General features: G+C 42.3%; 3 protein-coding genes across 3 annotated transcripts; 1 reads left to right on the top strand and 2 right to left on the bottom strand.

Annotated features, from left to right (window-relative positions):
* Positions 1-673: 673 nt before the first annotated feature.
* LOC142212985 (olfactory receptor 11L1-like) lies at positions 674-1,671 on the bottom strand. Its single transcript, XM_075281124.1, has one exon. It carries the CDS (start codon positions 1,650-1,652, stop codon positions 717-719), a length of 936 nt encoding a protein of 311 aa, XP_075137225.1. The 5' UTR covers positions 1,653-1,671; the 3' UTR covers positions 674-716.
* A 1,897-nt stretch (positions 1,672-3,568) lies between these two features.
* LOC142214265 (acyl-coenzyme A thioesterase THEM4-like) lies at positions 3,569-8,587 on the bottom strand. Its single transcript, XM_075283161.1, has 7 exons — positions 8,531-8,587; positions 6,578-6,687; positions 6,326-6,488; positions 6,034-6,187; positions 5,458-5,568; positions 4,680-4,804; positions 3,569-4,273 (listed from the first exon to the last, which is right to left on the bottom strand). The coding sequence occupies exons 2-7, from the start codon at positions 6,674-6,676 to the stop codon at positions 4,248-4,250; spliced, it is 678 nt and encodes a 225-aa protein (XP_075139262.1). The 5' UTR covers positions 6,677-6,687; positions 8,531-8,587; the 3' UTR covers positions 3,569-4,247.
* A 1,277-nt stretch (positions 8,588-9,864) lies between these two features.
* LOC142214260 (intelectin-1-like) lies at positions 9,865-15,803 on the top strand. Its single transcript, XM_075283155.1, has 8 exons — positions 9,865-9,886; positions 10,148-10,224; positions 11,682-11,849; positions 12,139-12,386; positions 13,519-13,677; positions 14,212-14,332; positions 15,281-15,384; positions 15,631-15,803. The coding sequence occupies exons 2-8, from the start codon at positions 10,149-10,151 to the stop codon at positions 15,781-15,783; spliced, it is 1,029 nt and encodes a 342-aa protein (XP_075139256.1). The 5' UTR covers positions 9,865-9,886; position 10,148; the 3' UTR covers positions 15,784-15,803.
* Positions 15,804-17,597: the final 1,794 nt, after the last annotated feature.

Consider the following 17,597-nt stretch of genomic DNA (forward strand, 5'->3'; position numbering starts at 1 on the left):
ACAATTTAGAAGAAACATTTGGGATATCAGTTTGGGATATCAGGATTAATGTATGTAAAATAACCACATAGATGCATCCATGTAACCCTAAAGTTGTGGAATACTATACAATAATTCTGGTTATAGCGTGCTATAGGGGATGAAGATCGATTGGGGCCATGGTGCTTGAAGTGGGCCAAAGAAAGGCTCCTCTCCTACATTAAAGATAGATGAGAATTCAGTTTATGTTCAAAGGCGTTTTCCTGGACTTACATATTGATGATCTACCTTAGGACAGGTCATTAGTATCTGATTGGTGGGAGTCCGATACCGGCCCCACAGGTTAGCTGTTGGAAGTAAGAGGTAGACGCTTTTTCCAATCTTGGACTGAGGTTCTTGGGCCCACCACATAAAAAGATTCTGAGGTTTCTTCAGCAAATCCTAGGCAATAGACCATAACACCTTTTAAAAAATTGGTGTCTCCTACAGGACCTTTATTATATTAGAGCCTGGGCCCACCAGAGTATCCTCTTCTACACTAGTTGACCAGTCTGCCACTGACTGCTTCTGCTTTCTAGACCAGTGACCTCATATTTATAACGTGACCTCACTGGAACACGGCAGTCTCTTCCAACAGCTGATTGGTGGAGGTCCAAGGTGTCAGACCTCAACTGACCAAATAGTGATGACCTATCTTAAGGATAAATCATTAATATTTGAGTTCCCTCAAACCCCACTTAATATCTTTGTCTTCCAAAGAGTTGGATCTCTAGTGCATTTTTTATCTCCTGGTTTCTAAGACTATATACAATGGGGTTGAACAGTGGTGTGACCACAGTATATAGAAGAGACAAGATCTTATTGAGGTTCAGTGATGAAATGCTGGTGGGTACAACATACACAACAAATAATGTCCCATAATACAAGGATACTACGGTTAGATGAGAACTACAGGTGGAGAATGCCTTCTGCCTCCCAGAGGTGGATGAAATCCGTATAATATTCATGAAGATGGAGATGTAACTTCCCATTATGACCAGAAATGGAAACAGCACTATGGGGACAGAGGACACATATATTTCAATTCTTACGAGAGATGTATCTGAGCAAGAGAGTTCCAAAAGAGGAGCAACATCACAGAAGAAATGGTCAATCACATTGGGTCCACAGAACTGGAGCCTACATATAAGGAGAAGTGAAGTCAGGGTGACCACCAAGCTTAGGAACCAAGAAGAAGCCACAAGAAGAACTTGAAGGCTTAAAGTCATCACTGCGGTATACCGCAATGGATTACATATTGCCAAGTATCGATCGTAAGCCATCACTGTGAGAAGAAATGATTCTGTAGTAGCTGAGAAACCAAAAACATGATATTGGGCAATACAGCCCGCCACGGACAACGTACTGCCTTCTTGTATGATGACCTTCAGCATGTTTGGCAAGACGTCGGTTGTAAACAAAATGTCGCAGAAGGACAAGTGACTGAGGAAAAAGTACATTGGAGACCGGAGAAGACCACTGAATGAAACCAACGTGACGATCAGTAGGTTACCGACCAACATTACCAAATAAACTAGGAGCAGTATAGTAACTAGCACAAACCTAAAAGCGTGAAGGTTTCTGAATCCTAACAGGAAGAACTCTACAACCGCTGTTTCGTTGTTCGCAGTCATGGATGCGACTGTACTGGGAAGAAAGTCCAATCGCAGAGATTAGTTTCAAATTATAACCCCATATAATGTCATAAAAGTCATTTTATGGAAAATCCCATTAATAGCACCAGTGGCAGAACCTTAGCACCAAAAGACTTACCAGTCGCACCAAACACTTACACAACATATACACAAGTCGCAAATAAAGTTTACATTTCACCCAATCCCTGTCCTGTCCATACCTGAGCTTTCTACAGTAAAATACGTCTCTAGTGATATCCGTTACACACTAAAATAATAGTAATAACGATTATCACTAGAGATGAACGTATGGATTGGTAAAATTATTATAGGGGGATGGAAAATAACATTTTTATGTAAAGTCCTATTTAATTTGCATGCACAAAATGGGATGGCGCATTTCTGCGATTTTGGCGATTCTTTAACACCCGCCCCTGTAAATATATACATGTGTGGTATGTATGAACTCCTCACATATTGCAGTTTTTTGGAAAGTACATTTTGTTTGCAGAAAGGGATTGCTTGAGCCGCACTTTAGTGGCAAATAAGAATTTTTGTGCAATTTTTACTAGCAATCTCTGTTTGCCGCACAGTTGAATGAAGGTGGTTGTATATATAAACTATTAAATTGTGTTTTTATATACGGTATGCTGTGTACTCTGAAAAAAGTTAGATTTTGGTGTCAGTCACAGTTTGGTAGGTGCAGTATAGCATTTTAACATATTAGTGAATAACAGCAAAATCCTGCTTGTCTTCTGTATTCGTGTTTTTGGAAGTCCGAGCTCTTGTTGTGGTTGATGTTTGCTGTACATATAGTATATATACACATTGTATACACCTTAAGCTATTATTTTAAATGTATTTTGTATATGAATGTGAGATTGAACAGGAGTTTTAGGTGCAAATATGTGTTTTAGCGTATTTTTAAAAAAAGTTATTTGTGTTGGTCATAAAGTTGCATGAAGGTGGATGTGGCTATCGATGACCCATTAAGACATTTGTAATCTTCAGGTTGTCTACTTTCAAAAAATATATAGGGTTTAGGGGTTCACTTACTTTTCATGGTGTGTAATCCCTACATTTTATAGGATGATACTTTTTTAACATTTCCAGCTTCTAAGCAGATTTTTGTTCCTTCCAGTTCTGGTGATTTTCTGAAGACACCTGCATGCGGGTTCAGGCCATAGTGATATGTATGAACTCTGCACATGTTGAACTCTTATTTTTAGGAGGTTTGGTGCATTTAATTTTTTGCTTGGTTTCTACTTTTAACAACTAATATACATTTATTTGCATTTTTTCATAAAACATTCACTTTAAATCAAAATTGCATGAAGGTGCCTGTTCGTATACAGTACCAAGTGGCATTCTGACAATGCTGCAGGTGTCTACTTTAAGAAAATATATAGGTATGGGGGGGTTGGATGCTTTTTTAATGTTGCAATTTAGGTTTGATTTGTCCATCTGAAAACTGTGAAAATTGCTCTGGCTACTGGAGGTGCAAAATTTCCAGAGACCCTTGGCAGCGAAAAGGTTAAAGGTGCTGACAGGAACAGGTACCAAGGACCCCTTCAAAGAAATCCACATATCTCAGCTTCCAATGTGGACATGACGTCAAGGGAGTAAAAAAATCTTGCATCCTTGTGGCTTCATACTATCAATAATGTATTACAGTCTTCAATCGATCTCCACTAGAATAGTTACACACCCGGCATTGCTGGGGCCCAATGCCACCCTAACTGTATAGGTGGAGGAAGTCCAACCATCCATACTATCTACTATATATAGCCTATAGATATCATCTATCAACTTGTCGATGGTGTGATTGAGAAAGATACTCACCATGTTAGAGTAGCAATAAGTGTTGGATTCCATTACAATGGGGTATGTAGCTGGACTTGAGGCCCACCCATAATGTTATGAATGGACTTTGCATTTTGAGAATGTATCAAAGGTAAAAATTTACAAAAAAGTTTGTAGCTTGGCATCATTAGATAACAGAAGGAGTCAGGACTGTATATACATATGGCTCAGTCTGCATTATAAATAATCCGATACAGAAGACATTAGGGAATAACATCGGGTCTCTCGTGTCATTATTAAGGCTAAGGATAAACACAGACGTCTAATTAGACAACATTATAGCAATTAGGATTTATTTTCCTATGATACACGACTATTGGTGTCGGTAAAGAACTAAAGTACATCATGGAGGATATAAATTGGCCTCTGGTCTTCCTGTTGTCATCCTCAATATCAATAAAATGGAATATGACTCTACGATACTGGAGATCCATAGCCAGACCATACATGGTGGTCCTTGGTGGTAATAGTAACACCACAATCTTCAGTTGGAGCAGGAGGAGGTATTGATAGGTGCTCTTTATGGATGCCTGCATCCTCCAACTATCGTAAAGGCTAAAAATTATATATCTTATGAGACCTTCTATAGTTGTTAATAATTCTTGGCTACCATGAGGTCTAAGGTAGAACCAGATGTTGAAACCATCTTGTGAATCTTCTCATGGATGAGAGACTCTAGGAAATCTTGATGATGGTTGACCGGACTCTTGACTTTTGGACACCTAGTCTCCATTACTGATTTGCCTTGATAAATAGAGCTGTTAAAAAAACAAAGACAGTATGAGCTATAGAAGACAGCACTGAAGACCCATCTCCATCCAGCAGAAATTGAAGAACCAACGGGAACCAAATATTGTGTCCAGTTATAATAAACCCATTATAATCCACCAAACATGTGGACAGTGCACTCAAAATATGGCCACATATTAGTCATATTTTATGAATGAATTGTCCACATATTTGGCGTATTATAATGGGTTTGCTATAATTGGATACAATACTTGGTTCCCGTTGGATAGCTTGCGCTTCTTCTGCGGGATGGAGATGGGTCTGTTGCAGTAAAGTTAATAACCAATACAGGATCAACCATAAAAGTGATCCTTGTGATAGAAGAACTTATGGATATGGAATCATGGAGGGAACATATGTATTGTGGTTAGTCACCTGTGGCTTCGGCATGAAGTATCACACCATCATGGCTCTGGATATGACAGGTTGAATAAACTTTCCGTCCTTCAATTTTGTCCACATTGCTGTCCACAAATAAGGTGCACCCCAGAGGTATAGGCCTGACAAGTGAACATTACCAGAACAAAGTGAGTCTCCTCCATAAGAATGTTTGCAGTAGAGCAATGGGTATAAGAAAATCTTTTAAAAGTCCCACCATGGAGAAATTGAGTATGTGGCCAGAGGTAAATAACGGAAACTAAGTTGGGTCCACAAAGCCCCCTTCCCTGGACCACCACATACCTTCTCTCAATAGCTTCACATAAACACTGGCAAAGTTACTCTATCCTAAAAAATGCTCCCTCTTTAGGAAGTACTGTAATAGTATATTGGCACAGCTGCGACCCCATGATGCTCAGAATGAATATTATTTAAGGCACAGTGATGCTCTTGGCCACCAGTGCTAGATAGGCCATTCAGACTACCAGAGGATTCTCTGATCCAGTAGAACAAACCTAAATTCAAAGGGTGCTGTGGTCTATATCCTATGGATTGGGGGTGGATGGGTTCCAAGAATTATTTTATTTGGTGGACCCAATGATCCTTTGTCTGACATTTCTGGCCACCTGCAACTACAACTCATATTAACCAGTGGGTGGCCTATAGCGTAGCAAGGTTCTGAAGGAACCATTATTAGTCTCATTGTTCTCAGGATTGTTGGAGGTACTCGAGGTCTAACCCACCATCTGCCCATCGTTTCTATAGTATCACTTACTTGTGGTAGGTGATGTTGAGATTAGCTGTCATAACACTACCACATGTGTATACGGCTCCTGCTCCAGCTGTACTGTCGATAATTGTGGCAATGCACCCTCCATGGGCATATCTATGAGAGAATATTAACATAGGCATAGTGAGACGCAAAGCTTAGTAAGATTATGTGATAGAGGTTGTCTGGGAGGTTAATTTGATTTCCATCCCCTGGGGATTTTTTTTAAGCTAGACCTGAGGGGTTTTGAGCTGGTTCTGGCCATTGGTCACTCCAGCGCTTTCCTCCTCTTCCTGGGGGTTTTGAACTGGTTCCGGCCATTGGTCGCTCCAGCGCTTTCCTCCTCTCCACCAGGTGACCTGGTGTTGAAACCCCCATGTCCAGCTTAAAAAAAAAATTCCATGATAAAGTACACGAACAACCTGTCACTTTGAACATTCAATCCTATGTGCAGGTGGCTATTTATGACAGTTGTGGCATTGTCTTGTAGGAAGCAGCCATGTTTTCTAATACTGTACAACCCCTTTAAAGAAGTTTATCCAGATGACAGTATTTAGCATATCTAGATCTTCCGTAACTTACCCTGGGGGACCTTCGAGGTAGGGACCGGGCTGAAAAAGACAGACCATCCTCTTCTCATCCTTGTTGTAAAACATGCAGTACTCGAATCCGAGGCCATCACTGTCTAAGTTTCTGAGGAACATCCGCTTACCTATCCCTGTTTCATGAGGGTCACCTATAAACAAATGGGCAAACTGAGCTTGAAGAATATCACGAATGGTCTATCAAAAGCAAAGACTAGGAGCTTGTGAGGGATCCATCCCCTGTATTAAAACTGCTGCATCCTCCTAGTCCATTTCCAGAGACCCCCCACCTTCTAAGTGATGAGCGATAGTGTTGTGGGAAGGGATTCGTTTCCAGCTGCCATTTTTGCTGAGTTCCATGAATTGGTTGTATAGATCCCTCAGGTTTTGGTTCCATGTGGCATTAGGTAGACCAAAATCCCGCAGTTCCTCAGTAGGACAGTGGTGCCTAACCTGGAAGAAAGCCAGAATCCCATGTACGGTATTGTCCAACGTTATATTTTATGCCAGGGAGCTTTGGCACGTATCATGGCAATACTCACCGAGAAGTAGCAGGAATTGATGTCGGTTCTTGGCATCTGATTTTGGAAATTATACAGAACCTTGGTCTTGTGGAGTAGTCTGCCACATCCTCTTAGCATAGTTATTACCCCTGTCAGTAAAGAAACAAGTAATAAAATCTAGATCTTCATAATGGCCTACAACAATCTATTCTGGTATAAGGTGTGAAAGTGACCATGACTAATTCACATAGTCCAAATGATTAGATGGGTCAATCAGACCTTGGGATTCCACTTACGTAACTGGCAATGCTCTGGGGTGGTACTGGTTCTTATTGAGGACATCCATCTGCTGTCAATACACAGCAATGGTGGGTTTGGCCAATCACTTAATGAGAAAGGAACAATCCCGACACTCTTTGGTGACAGATGTTTGTTCACCAGGTTTTTTCCTATTCAGTACATATCTACTGCTTGACCAAGCTGAGCGTGCATGTGTATAGATGGAAGATAGTTGTCAGGCAGAGCTTGAATCTCCTGGGCCCCAATGGAAAATCTGTAATGGGGCACCACTTTACTCTGTGTCACTTAGAGTAGTGATATATTTTATGTATTATGAAGCCCCTCGGGGTTTGGGTCCTGGTAGCTACTGCTACCACTGTGCCCCCTATAGTTAGGCCCCACGTAGTCTGCTGAACGAGCATTCGAACAGAAGTTATCTCATGTCTATGGTTGACTTTAAGTTGCCGGAAGCTTCTAGTGGCCAGGAAGGCACATGCAACACCGCTCCTATACAAGTAATAGATATGGCGCTGCAGTTCACTACAACAACCACTATGTAGGGCTAGTGGCTTCATCCACCTTAAAGCTCCTAGAAGAGATGATCTGTGTGGGGTCCGGGTGTTGGACCCTGACAGATCACATACTGATGATTAGAGATGAGCAAACACTGTTCGGATCAGCCGTTCCGTACAGCACGCTCCCATAGAAATGAATGGAAGCACCTGGCACGTACAATTTGCCGGCGGCCGGTCGCCGTGCCAGGTGCTTCCATTCATTTCTATGGGAGCGTGCTGTTCGGGAACAGCTGATCCGAACAGTATTCGCTCATCTCTACTGATGATCTATCCCAGAGGTTCCCAAACTTTTTTTTTCTCGTAGACCACTTTCAAAATTTTACTGGTTTCGGTGGACCCCCTGCTGCTACATTTCTACCATATTCCCAAAACGCGTCAAAAAATGTGAAGATTACACCAACATAGACCCCCCGTCGAGTCTCCCGTGGGGGTCGACCTGGACCACTTTGGGAATCACTGATCTATCCTGTGGTTAGAACCATGATTTGGGACCGGAAAACCACTTTAATTGGTACCACTGGCAACTCCCTTGCAGATATAATGTAGTATCAGATGGAATCCACCCATATAATGGTCATCCTTGTAACACAAAGACAGCTAGAATCATATGAAGCAGTTCTCTATTCTGGTTCCTAGGTGGACATCTCAAACATGATGTCCATATACTCTGTTAGGACATATGAATAAGACAACGACATTAAAAGAGGAAAAAGTCCTACTAAGGAAAGAAGGATCACTGTTCGGGACAGGTCACCCGATTGTGTCTGAACGTGAAGACAGCAGTGCCCAAGTTACGGTAAACCAAGGATAGACATCCCCTTAGACTTCATGTCTTCGGGCTGCTCCAGAACTTCACATGGAAAGATGTAACACCCAAATCCAAAATTATATTAGACCATGTTAAAAACCATGCGCTCAGTCTATATTGTGCCCTTATAAAGAGGAGTTTTAGAGGAAAATAACACCATGTTCCATTTTAGTTTGGAGGCACTGCCTGTAGGATAGAATACAGTATTGCACTATATAGCGGCACAACTATAGGAAACAGCGGCACAAGGTCTATGTACAGTAAATAACATATATAACACATATAAGTAAATAAAGAAGAGACTATATAGAATATCTAATAGTCACTCACCTGCGGCTGGGTCTTGGCCTCTGCAGTGACAGGATGAGGTCTCTTGGTCTGATCCAGATTATCTTATGGTATGATAAATCTCTTCACACACTCACAATGACTGACAGCTATGAAGATTGCCAACTGAAGCTTTACCGAGATTAGGATCATGTAAATGTCACATTATAGCGGTGGTACGAGGACTATGACACTCAGTTCTGTTAGCAGACATCATGGAGCCTATGCCTTTATAGGAGCAGTGTGCCAAGGTAGATCCACATACCTGATCAAGGAACTATCCCTGTACAATGTTATCTCTCAGCAGTAATATGTAATACTGCCACCCTCACCTGGAAGAATAGCATACCGTACAATGCCAGTTACACCATGCTTAATGGTGATGTCTAAGATTTAGGATTTTATGGCCTATTTTAACTGTATGGCACCCAAACTATATATAGCATGGAGCCAGAAGCAGATAGAGTCTTTGACTGCCCCTTTAATATTAGGGTACAGTAAACAAATAACAACACCAGACATAAGATAACCTAATAACGGTGTTATGTGGTGTTTAAATGGTCACTAACTTTAGGTCTGAAAAGACCCCCGAGTATAATAATAGCGGTAGTGGGTTCACGGCCTGGGCCTGCTCACAGCCGCCCCCGGGGCCTATAGTAGAAGGGGAAGCGGGGGGAGGCTATGAGCAGCCCATGGAGGAAGGTAAATAGGCCACTACCTGCTGGGGATACTATGCGCCCCCTATGGTTAGGCCATGGCTGTCTGTTGTATGAGCATTTGAACAGAAGTTATCTCATGAGTATGGCTGACTTTAGGCTGTGGGTAAGTATGTGCCTTGCCTACCTCGCCGCTGCTCTTGCTCCTACCGCCTCCTCCTTTCACCAGGCAAAAGACGTCTGCGCATTGGGCCACTCGGTTTGTTTTCAGAGCGACCCTGTCCTGCACTAGTTTAGAAAAAAAAAACTCTAATTGACACAGCTGCCGCCCCCTCTAAAGTGCCGCCTGAGGCCACCGCCTCACCTCGCCTCATTAGTGGTGAGGCCCTGTACTCAGGATTCAACTGCCATTGGGCCACCATACTGCCCTGCAAACAATAAGGTTGTTCCAGTAAATGTCCAACTCATCACTTACATCCCAATACCTGTGTCTTCTCTTTCGGCCTACACCCTCTGCACTATAGTGAGTGGTTTTTCTACATCTGTTCCAAGTTTATGATGAAATCCATATGGCCTCTCTCCAAACATTTCAAGAATGACATGTTTACATAGGAAGATTAATACCATTTTCTTCCTTATACACCTTTATTACACATATTTCTTCAGACTTAGCCTACAGCCAGAAGAGAGAAGACCGTACCGGGTAAGAACATGAGTCTTCTATTCAGCTGATATGCTACAAGCCATACATGAGACTATAGGAGAAGCATAGAGATGTAATAATGATACTGAAAGAGTTAACTGTTATTCATTCCTTAAGGGCCCCCAATATTTTTTGTTGTCTCACCTCGTTTCCATTGATGATCCTTGCATCTGGTGGATCATTGGCCAGGATTATAAATCAGACCTATCTTGTGTCGGGCTGTACTGGTAGTTCCATTTAAAGATGTTGTTTGTCTCTTAGGATGAGGATGATAATACAGCTGATACTGCTGCAGATATTACAGGGCTCGGCTCTTACACAAGATACGTCCTTCTGCAGTGAGTATACACCTACAGCTTTATCACAATGACTTTATATACAGTATATACTTTTTGATACCGTCATTAAAATGCATCCCACTATTTTTGTATACAGCCCCTATGCAAACCTATATGTATCCCCCAAGCAAATTAGGTGTGTAGTTGTATCCTGCGGTCATAGATTGCTTGCTTCCGGGGTAGGTTAACAGGGGGCAAATGGAAGGCGTCTGTCCCTGAATCCGCTTAAAAAATGTGCATTTTTCAGGTGGATACCAGGTGTATCCCATTATAGTCTATGGGGTTCACCGGTAACCGCTTTTTAAACGGGTGAGCTTCCCAGTTTTCAGGGCCTCAAGTGGACCTGAAGAATGGAAAGTCGAATGCTAGTGTGAACCTAGCGCCTGATGCATCAGAGCAATATGAAATTTGGTTATATACAGTGAGTGTAACCAGGGGCGTAACTAGGAATGGCGGGGTCCTGTGGCAATCGTTTGACATGACTGATGCCGAAGACCCTGACTGACCATCCCCCCCCCCCCCCGCATGCCCCATAATAGCCCCTGCACACACTATTACGCCACATAGTGGCCCCTGCACATACTATTATGCCCCCATAGTGGCCCCTGCACACACTATTACGCCCCATACTGGCCACTGCACATACTATTACGCCACATAGTGGCCCCTGCACATACTATTATGCTCCATAGTGGCCCCTGCTCTTAATATTATGCCCCATAGTGGCCACTGCACATAGTATTATGCTCCATAGTTGCCCCTGCACTTGATATTACGCCCCATAGTGGCCCGTATTTTGCCCCATTGTGAATAGCCAAGAGTATAATAATCGAAGTCCTGGGGGGAGCTGACCAACATAATAAACACTGTCACTTGCCTATCTCCGGCTCCGATGCAGTCTTTGGTGGTGTTGACCATCTTCAATGACGTCTGGGACGTCACATGACCTGGGACGCAGGTCCCGGTCATGTGACATCATGGAAGTCACACAACTAGGCCTGAAGCCTGCCCAGAGGGGTAAGTACTAACAGTAAATACTATTTTTTATGTTCCCTTACTTCTCCCGGACCTCCGAGCATTATACTCGAGGGTCTCAAAAGACTCCTGAGTATAATGATAGTGTTTGTGGGGCCAGGATCGGTAAGTAAATAGGGCCCGTTTCTGGCTGTAGCAGCTGTCGCCGGGCCCCCAATGTCCCGGGTTCTGTAGCAGCCGCTACCCTGGTAGTTAGGCCCCTCGGTGTAACACTGGAACCACAACAGACACCAGTGACTATAGTGTCATTGCCTCTTTTTGGTGTCCATCCTTATAACTATGACTGATCTGTGATGGTCTATCTCCCCCCACTGACTTATAATGGGATCTATCAGAACTGAGAGAGGTCAATAGAACCTTACCCCAATTTACTATGTATAGGATTTCCTTTATCCTAAAAAATATCCTTATATTTTGTGTAGAAGACACATCAGTGTCATCAAAGAAAGAGAAGATCCTAAACCTACTGTCTTGCTGGGAAGATGATGAAGATAAGACGTACAAGATGGATAACTACAATGGGAAACATGATCATGTACCCAAATATAGAAGCTGTAAGGAGATCCGAGATACCTTCAATGATATGAAAGGTAAAATTCTTAAGACAAGGCAAGCTATAGCAACAAATTTCAGGTATACATACAAAAAAAAAGGAACCTTCTACTATGGAGCTGGATTGTGCATAGAGAACTTTCCACATTATCAGAGCCAGTTCCCTTGGAGAGAGGAATCCTTCACAGGCTCTTGACCCAATAATAAAGAATATGGACTCAATCAGGACCAGGCCTCTCTTCTAGGGCCTTATACAATCACATAGTCTACCTCTATGGCATATAGACAATGCACAAATAACATACTGATATCATTTTTATCCCATAGATGGAATCTATACTTTGACCACAAAGAATGGATTGACCTACCAGACGTTCTGTGACATGACCACTAATGGTGGAGGTTGGACGTTAGTTGCCAGCATTCATGAGAATAATATACATGGCAAATGTACCTTTGGAGATCGCTGGACGAGCCAACAAGGGAATAACGCAAACAACCCAAAGGGTGAGGGTAACTGGGACAACTATGCTACTTTTGGGACACCAGAAGGAGCCACAAGTGATGATTACAAGGTATGGTATCTGAAGCTGGTTTAGAAGTAGAAAACTACTCAAGGTATGATGATTTTTATAGGAATGTAGTTGTACAATAGCACAGAGTTGCAAATATTTTTCACCTTAAACCAAGGGGTATAACATTGGGTAACTCCAACGTCTCTATATAGAAACATAACGCGACCAAAATTAATTAACGTTCATGTATGTTCATGTAACGTTCAAGGATGTTGTAATAGTTATGGATAAAACGTCATCATGGTGTAAGGTTTGTAGGTCAAGGATCATCACGGTGTGAGGTTAGTGGATCAAGAGTTATCATGCTGTAAGGTTAGTGGATCAAGGGTTATCATGCTGTAAGGTGACTGGATCAAGGGCCATCATGGTGTAAGGTTTGTAGACCAAGGATCAACATGGTGTAAGGTTATTGGGTCAAGGGTCATCTTGGTGTAAGGTTTGTAGGTCAAGGAACATAAGGGTGTCAGGATAGTGGATCAAGGGTTATCATGGTGTAAGGTTTGTAGACCAAGGATCATCATGGTATAAGGTTATTGGGTCAAGGGTTATCACGGTGTAAGGTTTGTAGGTCAAGGAACATAAGGGTGTCAGGATAGTGGATCAAGGGTTATCATGGTATAAGGTTTGTAGGTCAAGGAACACCATGGATTGAGGTAAGTGGATCAAGGGTTATTATGGTGTAAGGTTATTGGATCAAGGATCATCATGGTATAAGGTTAGTGGATGAAGGGTCATCATGATGTAAAGTTTGTAGGTCAAGGATCTTTATGGTGTAAGGTTAGTGGAACAAGGGTCATCATGGTGTAAGGTTCGTAGATCAAGGATCATCATGGTGTAAGGTTAGTGGATCAAGGGTCATCATGGTGTAACATTTGTAGGTCAAGGATCATCATGGTGTAAGGTTAGTGGATCAAGAGTTATCATGGTGTAAGGTTTATGGATCAGACCAAGGGTCATCATGGCATAAAGTTATTGGATTAAGGGTCATCATGATTTAAGTTTTATGGATCAGACCAAGGGTCATCATGGTGTAAAGTTAATAGATCAAGGTATCTCATTGTGTACTGTTCATGGATCAAAGGTTGTAATGTAATGTAAATTTATAATAATTCCTTTCCATTCTAATTCCTAGAATCCTGGATATTATGATATCTTCGCAAATGACGTGAGTATCTGGCATGTGCCAAATGATAGTCCACTAGAGTTATGGAAGAATGCATCACTACAGAGGTATCGGACAGACACTGGCTTCCTACAACATGAAGGTGGAAACCTATTCTATTTATACAAGGTAATGTTGGGGCAATGATTCTTTCCTGAGATAGCTTAGTCATTTCCATTTATCATTACAAATCTTACCCATTGGCATTGCTAGAAGATCCTAAAAAGGAAGAAGGTACCAGGCGTGGACACACATCTGGACCTGATCCATTGAGATGAAAACATGACATAAGGAAATAATCTACAGAATTAGGGTGTCAATATTAGAACCGTGGAGTCCAACAGCCAGGATCCTCACCGACCAACTATTCTGGGTTCCTGGTGATGTTTCCATGTTGGGAGCCACGTTGCTCACTCACCACACAATATGCTGGTGCTATACATCATATGGCTAGTGGTGCAAAGATTACCAGGAGCTGCGTGGTCCCATAACCATTGATCTGTGGAGCTCCTAGCTGTAGGACCCCCACACATCTAATATTGATGACCACCAATTTTAGAAAGGTGGATAACACTGGTAGAGATTTGATGGTAGAGAGATTGGTTCATCCCTATTTCCTTGACGTTGTAACACAATATTTACTTCCTCTATGTCATTTCCTAGAAATATCCAGTTACTTTCAATGCAGGAACCTGTTTAGCACACAATGGACCGGCTATCCCCGTAGTGTATGACTATGGATATCCAGAAAAGACAGCAAAGTTTTACTCACCCAATGGAAGAGGTAGGAGTTTACAAAGTGTATTGTCTACCATAACAAGAACGTAAGAGAACACAGAGCTATACGTGTAATCCTCTACCCAGCCTATGGGCTGGACCACCACATGATAGTGGGCTGAATTAGTTCCCTTAACCAAACTGGAGATCAGACATGTGTGGACATTTGTAGCGTTCTAGAAAGATGGAGTTGATGCCAAGGTGAACACAATGATTTTCTTCTGGGTTCGTCATGATCACAGGATTGGTTTGTTGTCCAATTGGTGGACAAATGGTGGTTGGCAATGATCTACATGATGAAGTCATGACCCAAAAGCATAGACCATAGAACATCTCCTATTCGACAGTCAAGCTAACTATCGTTTGCACATCACAATAATGGCTATCTGTCCTTCAGGATCCTCATTCATGGGAGCATACGTCGGCAAACTTTTCATTCATCGTAGTTTCTTCACAATAAGGCCAAGTCTAGGACCTACAAAGGGTGGATATTTTACAATGCCGTGTACAGACAGTACGCCAATAAGTAGGGCCAACACCCGTAAGGTATTGCTTGGACTATGGTGCCCACCATGTAGAATTACCCATAGGCCAACTAAAATGGTGCCCATATCAGTGTCCCAGACCCATCACCCATTTGCCTTAAAGGGGTTGTCCAGGATAATTTGAAATCCCTACAATAATCTAAACATCCTCCCCCCTCTTACTTTCTAAATAACATTGGTAATAAAAAATGTATATTTACCCATATCCCTGGGCAGACATTTTCTGATTATCTCATGACGACCCATTTCTGGAACATGAATAAACTCCATTGATCCCTACATGTTCCCACTGGCAACCATCTGATAAGTCTACGTGGCCATGTCTGATTTTTGGTGGGTACATCTCAATGCTTAGGGTCCATGTGGCAACATCTTGATTGATTCTCTTCATGTTTATGTGGTTATTATAGCGCAATTTATCGCTGGCTACATTCAATTCCGTGCAATAAACAACGAGAGGGCAGCCCTGGCCCTGTGCCCTGGAATGAAGGTGACCGGCTGTGACGCAGAACAGGTATGTACAATATCATGCTGTTTCCACATCACATTTCTTAATTTGTTAAAAGCTGGGGAACAGGTCGGTGTGGATACATAGGAGGATGTAACATTCTCCAGCCAACGTTCCCATATGGCGGTCTACACTAGTTTTAAAGGCTACAAGATTTCCAGATGTGATTGTATATCCAGAGATAACAGAATGTCCCAGAGTTACCATCAGTACATATTGCAGAATGAAGGGTAATGGTCTTTTTTATTGCAGCACTGTATCGGAGGAGGAGGGTATGTGGGCGAGGGGCTCATCAGACAATGTGGAGACTTCACCTCTCTGGACTGGGATGGCTATGGTACACATACTGGATGGAGTTCCAGCAAAGAAATAACAGACGCAGCTGTCCTGATCTTCTGCCGTTAGTGTGTCCACATACCTATGGAGCGGTCATTTACATATTACTTGTTATATTATTCATTAACGCTACAGTATAGCAGGTAGCGGAAGCCTTTGTATTACTTTCTGGATCGTTTTTAAAATCTGATTTTCAATCATTTTCCAGCCGATCCCGATCGTGAAATTTGCTCGATCGACGATCGGGATCCGATCTTTCCCGATCGTTCAACCCTAATTGTGACATTACTGTGTGTATTTCCCTTATATTATCATGGTGTGTATAATATACAGTATGTACGGTGACATCACATTATATTTATATTATGACACTGTTTTTTTGTACTGTGACATCACTGTTGGTATTATTCTAATACTACTGTTATATCCCTGTACTGTGACATCACTGACGGTATTATTCTAATGCTACTGTTATATCCCTGTACTGTACTCTTTAACGTGACACACAACATATCTTATCCCATTAAAGAAATCAAGATACCATTGTCAAATGCCTTGAATTTTTCCTACTTGTACATAATGTTTCTCATTGTAGAATGATGGACTTGCAATTGTTTGGAACTGGTTTGATAACCTGTCCCAGACTGATGAGCAGCAACAATTGCTCCTGTAAGATCATTGCTGTTGTCCTTCCTCCTTGGCATGATATAAACACGTGTCTGATTGCTCCAAACCAGCAAACTGCCAAATCATTTGCTTCTTTCATGGCGGTCACACTTGTTCAAGGGCATTTACTCAACAGCACCTGGCTGCCACGTACCTTCTTAATCCCTATAGGAGTAGTAAATATGGTGCTATAGCTTCCAGGTCTCTGATTGTGGTTACTAACCCTTTAGATGCCTCAATAAAATGTGACCGAGGCATCTGGTCACTGGTGATGCATGGACATCGTCACGTTCTCCCAGATTGCCATCCCCCAGAGCAAAATCCAGAAATGGCAGCCCATTTCCATGACAGCCAGTAGCCTAATGAATGGAACAGAAGGTACAGTACAGACCAAAAGTTTGGACACACCTTCTCATTCAAAGAGTTTTCTGTATTTTCATGACTATGACAATTGTAGATTCAAACTGAAGGCATCAAAGCTATGAATTATCACATGTGGAATTATATACTTAACAAAAAAAAGTGTGAAACAACTGAAAATCTATCATATATTCTAGGTTCTTCAAAGTAGCCACCTTTTGCTTTGATTACTGCTTTGCACACTCTTGGCTTTCTCTTGATGAGCTTCAAGAGGTAGTCACCGGAAATGGTCTTCCAACAGTCTTGAAGGAGTTCCCAGAGATGCTTAGCACTTGTTGACCCTTTTGCCTTCACTCTGCGGTCCAGTTCACCCCAAACCATCTCGATTGGGTTCAGGTTTGGTGACTGTGAATGCCAGGTCATCTGGCGTAGCCCCCCATCACTCTCCTTCTTGGTCAAATAGCCCTTACACAGCCTGGAGGTGTTTGGAGTCATTGTCCTGTTGAAAAATAAATAATGGTCCAACTAAACCCAAACCGGATGGAATAACATGCCACTGCAAGATGCTGTGGTAGCCATGCTGGTTCAGTCTGCCTTCAAATTTTGAATAAATCCCCAACAGTGTCACCAGCAAAGCACCCCCACACCATCACACCTCCTCCTCCATGCTTCACGGTGGGAACCAGGCATGTAGAGTCCATCCGTTCACCTTTTCTGTGTCGCGCAAAGCCACGGTGGTTGGAGCCAAAGATCTCAAATTTGGATTCATCAGACCAAAGCACAGATTTCCACTGGTCTAATGTCCATTCCTTGTGTTCTTTCGCCCGCACAAGTCTCTTCTGCTTGTTGCCTGTCCT

Source organism: Leptodactylus fuscus, chromosome 7 (assembly GCF_031893055.1).
Source record: "Leptodactylus fuscus isolate aLepFus1 chromosome 7, aLepFus1.hap2, whole genome shotgun sequence".
Taxonomy (NCBI): Eukaryota; Metazoa; Chordata; class Amphibia; order Anura; family Leptodactylidae; genus Leptodactylus; species Leptodactylus fuscus.